The sequence below is a fragment of the Ciona intestinalis genome, chromosome 12 (assembly GCF_000224145.3).
Source record: "Ciona intestinalis chromosome 12, KH, whole genome shotgun sequence".
NCBI lineage: Eukaryota > Metazoa > Chordata > Ascidiacea > Phlebobranchia > Cionidae > Ciona > Ciona intestinalis.
In genome coordinates, this window is record NC_020177.2 from 54600 (window position 1) to 61583 (window position 6984).

At 37.4% G+C, this 6984-nt stretch overlaps 2 protein-coding genes across 2 annotated transcripts in view; both read right to left on the bottom strand.

Annotated features, from left to right (window-relative positions):
* The window catches only part of LOC108949956, a 5256-nt gene extending 3018 nt beyond the window's left edge, over nt 1-2238 (bottom strand). Inside the window, exons 1-4 of the mRNA XM_018814214.2 lie at nt 1868-2238; nt 1296-1451; nt 835-1010; nt 295-422 (exon numbers count right to left, since the gene is read on the bottom strand). Of these exons, the coding sequence (XP_018669759.1) occupies nt 295-422; nt 835-1010; nt 1296-1451; nt 1868-2146 (739 nt within the window). The 5' untranslated portion in view covers nt 2147-2238. The remainder of the gene's footprint in view (nt 1-294; nt 423-834; nt 1011-1295; nt 1452-1867) is intronic.
* Nucleotides 2239-2430: 192 nt separating this feature from the next.
* Nucleotides 2431-6984, bottom strand: part of LOC100181870 (glycylpeptide N-tetradecanoyltransferase 1) — a 7123-nt gene continuing 2569 nt past the window's right edge. The window contains exons 4-13 of the mRNA XM_009862068.3: nt 6086-6204; nt 5560-5651; nt 5024-5140; nt 4665-4835; nt 4343-4451; nt 3980-4090; nt 3650-3719; nt 3381-3538; nt 2935-3072; nt 2431-2595 (exon numbers count right to left, since the gene is read on the bottom strand). Of these exons, the coding sequence (XP_009860370.1) occupies nt 2575-2595; nt 2935-3072; nt 3381-3538; nt 3650-3719; nt 3980-4090; nt 4343-4451; nt 4665-4835; nt 5024-5140; nt 5560-5651; nt 6086-6204 (1106 nt within the window). The 3' untranslated portion in view covers nt 2431-2574. The remainder of the gene's footprint in view (nt 2596-2934; nt 3073-3380; nt 3539-3649; nt 3720-3979; nt 4091-4342; nt 4452-4664; nt 4836-5023; nt 5141-5559; nt 5652-6085; nt 6205-6984) is intronic.

Genomic DNA, 6984 nt, shown 5'->3' on the forward strand with positions numbered 1-6984 from the left:
AATTGTCCTGGCCACCCTGCCACCCCAGGTTTGGTGCTTAAAAACATAATTTACATGACATTATTGAGTTTTGATGTAATAGTTTGTTTTACAGTATGACATGCAAAAAACTTGAAAATTAAGATTAACAGTGACATCATTAAAATATATAAAACATATACATTTATAAAATAAAAGGGTGATTGCTCATTAGCAGTGCAGTTTATAAGAGACCATTTAAACCTGAAAATGAATTTAATATTTAAAAATATAAATCAACCAATGAGAGATGAGCTTACCCGTCACCATGGTTACCCTCAGCAAAATAGACATCTATGTCGGCAGGTGTGGTTGCGTCAACTTGGGAAATGGTTAGGGGAGTTACATCCGACCACAGTTTGGCAGCTTTTGCCATCGCCGACGTGAACTCTGATCTCGTTAGTCTAGTTATTGGGTCAAAGTCAAGTTTAGTAGGTAGGGCAAGGACATTACCACGAATGTAACTTATCAATCCTTGCATAGCGGGGCAACAACAGTCGTTATAATACGAGTGTTCTGTTGCATACACCTTGTGCCCGCTTACGAGTTACCACGTATGTAACTTTGTAGGTGATTGTTTTCATGTATGGCTGATAATTTGGACAACCCATTAGTGGCCACTGGGTTACAGTGATTGCTTTTAAAAGTCTTGCCCAAGGACACATACACCCACAATGGTGGCAACATCGGGTATCCAACATGTAACTTCTAGTTTAGAGGCAGACACACTAACCACTACGTAATATCACATGCAAGATATTTGGCGTGTATAACATTGGTAATGGTAACCATGTATCCCGATACGAGTAATCTAACCTGCTTGTAACATTCAACACACGATATGTGAGATTATTCTTAACCCAACGTCCTTGCAATACAAAGTTGTCCCCCACTCCACTTGGCTTTATATCTTTCATACCACACCGTGGAAGTACCATGGTATGTAGGGTTGTTTCATCCAGCTTACCAGTTGTTGGGATGCCGAGCATATACTGTCATTGGGTGGGAAATAAATTAACTGCTGTATAATTCTACATAAACATATATATTCTATATTTATAAGTCCTTGGATTTAGGCCAGAGTTGGCTCATTAGGCTACCACCCATGATAACCACTCGGTTAGAAGACAAATACGCTTATCCGTATCGACTTTGATGGCCTTGGTATATGATACAAGTACTTGAATACTCAGCCTAAGTGCTAGGGTTGACGTATATAAAAAATATCGGTTTGAAACTCCACTATACGTATGTTAAACCATATCCATGAAACCGACCTGCATATTTTTGATCTGGTCACTTATATGTTTGTCCAATTCTCTCACGTAGAATAAGTTTGGATTTCGAAACCCGGAGTCGACTCTAGGTATCGTGACCAGGTCCACTTCATTCTGAACCGTCAGGTTTAAATATCCAAAGTTCTTCATGTAGTTCTGGTGGAAATGAATTTATATGAAGATTTATTTATTAAGTAAAAAATATCAATGTATTTGATAATAAATCTATTTGTTTTTAAACTGTTTTTTTTATTAATTAAAACAATATCGAAGAGAATGAAATTAACAACAAATGACATCTTTATTACACGCTACAAGTAAAAACCACGTGTGTATAAATTAAAGCATGGTTGTTAAACCGACAAAAAGTAATACAACAACATACAATTTAGGGCTAACATTTAAACACCTTTTACTTGATTAAAGTAAACTAGAACCTTTGTTTTTAGAGATAAAACTGTGAATACAACCCAAAGCAGACCGGCAGTGTTGCAATATTACACAAATACTAGGTAGAAATATGATACTGAACCAACAGTTACTAAAAATACAACTATGTTGTTCCAACTCACGGTAAGAAACCTTGTGATCGTTTGCAACGAGTTGTTGGTTGGAAGTTCTTCCTCCTTAATAAAAGATGGGTGAACCTCCTGGATGTTGGGAAGATCATTGAGAATCTGCTTCTTCAGCATCTTTTTTAAATCCTCCACCCAGGAGTCTTCATCTTGGAGCAAGGATGAAGGAGCTACATCTTCCCCACCAAAGTTAAACAAGTTCCGAAACACGGGCCAGCCATCCGTACCAACCAACACAAGCATTAAACTTAAAACACAAACTTTCCTTCGTGTCATCTTTTTCTTCAATATAAACCAATGTTTCTCAACCTTTCATGATTCATTGCTATGTTAACGGGAGTTGTATTAATTGTAACTTGAAGATTTAGAATCAACTGCCATGAGCAGAGGTTTGTTTGCTGCCTTTGTTCTGAGTTAAAAAAATTCTACGAACTCTTTCATATAAATTGTGAAACAAGACCTTTAGCCCCATAAACAATGTGCCTTTGGTTGAAAAGCCTTGATTTAAACTTTAACTTGCAACACCTGCTGTCTCACCACAAGCTACTATACACGACACATTTAAAATCCGATTTGATTATTCATAGTTAATGAGCGACGAAACACAAACATTTGAAATGTGGTTCATTCTGTTACAACGAATCGACAACAAGCGTAAAATATTCGTACAAACTGCTTTAAACACTTTCATCCCGGAAGTAACTTCACTGCAAAACTAATCCGACCTGGGAAGAAAAGATTTCATATTTAAACGAATAATATTATTTGTTTTATCTTTTAATATCGTAGATCAAATTAATTAAATCAGAAAACAGAAACAAAATTAGCAGCAAAACAACGGTCATTAAAAATAAACAACGAGATTTAAAGTAATAAACAATGGTAAAAATTAAAAATACATATATTGTTTTTTAAAATATTTTATATTTGTCAGTGCAAATGTGAAAGAATGTTAAACGAAACATTATACGATTCTAGCTCTGTATTGCATTTATAACATTAACTTGCAATACTTTAAAATATTGGGATAATTCACAACAAGTTGAAATATGACCGTTACCCACCTTATGCTCAGGAATGTCCGGACATTTATAATTATACAAGTAATAATGCAAGTTTCCATCTCCCATACCAAACTTCAAGTCTTTCAAGAAAACATGATTGTCCATCAAATCCAACGCGTTAAAAACATCAAACCCAAGCTGAACGATATTTATAATTTGTCAATAATACGGTTGACAACTTTCTGTCAACTTTATGTATCCACAATTCACACTGTCCCATGAACAATGCAAATAAACACCTTGGATGTTGGGGTCATGGGTCAAATCTGGATAAATCCAAGAACCCACCCATATAGAATAGTGTCATTTGTAGAAAAATTTTAGATATTTTTTAAATCGATAAAGACCAAATATTTTCAACCTGGATGTTTACTTCTTTTTTTATTTGTTTAATGTTAAACAGAAATACCCGGACACATAATATTCCACACATTATATATAATCACCTTCTTAGCAAATATGAGCATATCCTTCATCAATTCTTTCTCTGTGTGTTTGTTTGCCACATTATAGAATGAATATGCAGCATACAACATATTGTGGTCGGGATGATGCATTACTGATGATGATAAAATGAAGAAGCTAGCCATGTCCGTCACTGTACCTGGTGGGGTAACATGGGCTATTTATAAGTATATATATGTAACATATAAAATGATTTCAACCTTGTACAACGCATACAACTTAATTATTAATAAACCAAGATTAAACAAACCTTGCGCGTCAACCACAACATAGGACTCAACAATATCTTTCCTTGGAAGGAAGAAGTGAGCGAACTCATCCTGGGAGGAAACAACAGCGTTTACTTAACAATGATGGAAAAACTAAAATTAGTTAACTTGTATTTAGGTTTGGGGGATAGCATGGCATGGAACACGCTAGGTGAATTGGGATTTGCATTTGATATTAAACAAAGAATATTCACTGAAATATTTAACCGTATCCTCACAACTCCCAGTATAGAGGATTGATACAACATAATGTATTAAACTATGTTTCCACCAAAGATCCATACACAGAATACTACATATTAAACACCCACCTCAGTGAACACTGGTGAAAGGTCAAACTTTGAAAGATAGTTGGACAACAGTTGATGGCATTGTGGAACGTCCGCCTTCTTTAATGGCCGGATACCTTGGATTTGTGGCTCCTGTTGTGGGGGGTTATTAAGTGTCAACAAAACAATACCCTTGAATTGGTTCACCATTTTTCCCAGGTGTTTATTAAGTTATATTCGACCGACACTCTATTTTCACAGGTACTTTTACAAAGAGTTACAAAGCTTGCAAACACTTTCGCATTAAAAATCGATTTAAAAGTGAAAAGCATGTTGCTAACTATAGAGAAAATACATCTAGTTGTTTATAATTGTCGGTTTTGGTTAACATTAAATCCAACTTACATCCGGAAGTCGCATAAGCTTAACAAGTCGTTGCATCGTTTGGTTTCGACCAAGATGAGAAAACTTCACTTCAACGAGTTTCTTTGGGTTGAGCGAGCGATGGTAGTATCTATGATGTAATAATGGTGGCTGTGATGTCATAATAGTATCTGTGATACAGTTAGAGGTAAATACTGAAATTCTTAACTTGATCAATGTTTTATAATCCTTTCATTATTTGTTTGTTACCAAATGGGACAATAAAAAAAGTAGAAAACTGTCCCATCTTACCCCAACCTACTATACAACCCATCTTACCCCAACCTACAACCCGAACACTTACCTGCACTTAGCGACGGGTCTGGGCAAGACGATACCAGCGGTATAAACAGCTTGAAACACCCCGCGTTGGTTTACACGTCGCGTGATCTCTCGTATAAGCACGGGGGCGACTCGCTTCGTACGAAGCTTCTTATGAACGCAGAGAAAGTTTATCTCAACCATTCGTTGCCGTCTGGGGGGTTATATGGGTGAGGTCATTATATGGGGTCAAAGGTTATTCTATATGGGTGAGGCCCTACAGTAAGGCATGTAATGGGAACCAGACCCAACACACAGAATGCTACCAAGCAAACCCCATAACCAACCTGCCTTCCCTTTAACAACTGCCGCCACACATAACCTGCAACCCCATCAACTTACTTGTCGTAAACTTTAACAAGGGCGGGTATCGCGCTGATGAATCCGACAAGTTTCTTACTTTTCCTCACCCTCACCCCACAATGCCAGTCTTTCACCCAGTTCGGTGGCCGGAGTGACCTAGATGCAAGGTTTGATTGACCGGTGGAAAAGTTTGATTGATGGCCGAACATAGACTCTATTCTATGTGGGTAATGTCCATGTCAGAGGTTTAGGATTTAGATCAGGATTGCCAGAATTGGCCCATTACGCCAAGTTCTAGCACTAATTTATTTATCCTCGCATGGCGAGGCAACAACAGTCGTTATAACACGAATGTTCTGTTTCATACACCTCGTGCTCGCTTACAAGTTACCACGTATGTGACTTATTTATCCTCACATGGCGGGGCAAAGACAGTCGTTATAACACGGGTGTTCTGTTTCATACAGAACACCCGTAGGTGACTGTTTTTCTGTATTGTTGATAACATAGACTCAACATCGAGCATTGAACCAGGTACCCTCGCGTTAAACGCCGCACAAGAAACACAAACTGACCATTTTAGGAAGCCCGCGGAATAATCGAAGCGGAACATGTTGTCGTCGTCCTCAACGTAATTCTCGTTCAATAATTTGTAAACTTCCTCCAACTGGGAGAACATGTGCGGTTATATGTTAAAGGAATAAAGTTATTCTGTTTCCATCATAACAGTGTTGCCAACATTATAACAGTGTTGCCAACATCATAACAGTGTTGCCAACATTATAAGCGCGCACTAAATATTAATAAACAAGTGTGTGAGAAAAACAAGTATACAACAGTAACAACACTTATATTTGAGGTGTTGTCTCTTCGGTCACAGTAACAAAGATTGGAGTAAATACAACATTGTAAAAAAATGGGAAGTACCGGTAATATGACAGTTGTTACGACACGCTTCTTAATTTAAAAACTACAAACCTCATGCAATAAAATGCACGACCATTGCATGCTAAAACAGTACAATATAATGAACCATTAAACAAGAACAAATCTTTAACTAGAAGAAAGTACATAAAGCAACAACAACTATAACACCCACACCTCTTTAGTGTTCTCCAAGTTGACCGTATCCCATTCAAAATCGGGGGGTAGTGTATAAGGTTCCTCACGAACATTATCTTTATCGGCTTCTATGACACCTACCTCATGAATGTCTTCGTCTGTAAATGTTTCAACAATAATATTGAGCTGCGGTTACGGGTTCAAGGCTCGTCGCTGCTACCATTGTGTGGGTGTATGTGACCTTGGGCAAGACAACGGCAATTGCTCCAACCCAGTGGTCATAGGCGCCGAGTGCCGTAGGTGCGGAGGCGGCGCCTACGTACGAAATAATAGCACGGAGGCGGCCTCCGTACACGAATTAACAAAAAAATATGTATTTTTACTAAATTTATTAATATTTTCGTATTGTTCTCATAAAAATATACCATTGCGGTAATGAAAATCAAAATTAACGACGTGACAATAAGAGAACGGATATTTAGGCATGCGTTGACCGCATGGTACTTGGTCATGCGTTGACCGCATGTGCAGAATCTGTTATATAGCTGTTACGTATGCGTAATTGTCTTATTTACGTCACAATCGTCACTTTAAACATGCGGTAATCATGCTTGGAACAGGTTAGTAACTTTGGTTTAAACCAGGTTCAAACAAACGTTGTTGATCTATCGTTGTTAAATGATAAAGGTAGTTAGATAAATATTCATTGTAGATGAAAGTATTCATTGTAGATGAAACAATTCTTTACTTGATCGCAAACGTTCAACTTCAAACCTGTTTTCAAGCTCCCGCTGGCTAAATAATCAAGGGGACAATCGCTATTATGACGCACACAATCAACGTGTGAATTACTATTATCTCGTAATTAATTACCAGGTCAAACAATCGCTATTATGATGCAATGAATCCACGTGAGATCCCTACTATTTCGTAATAAA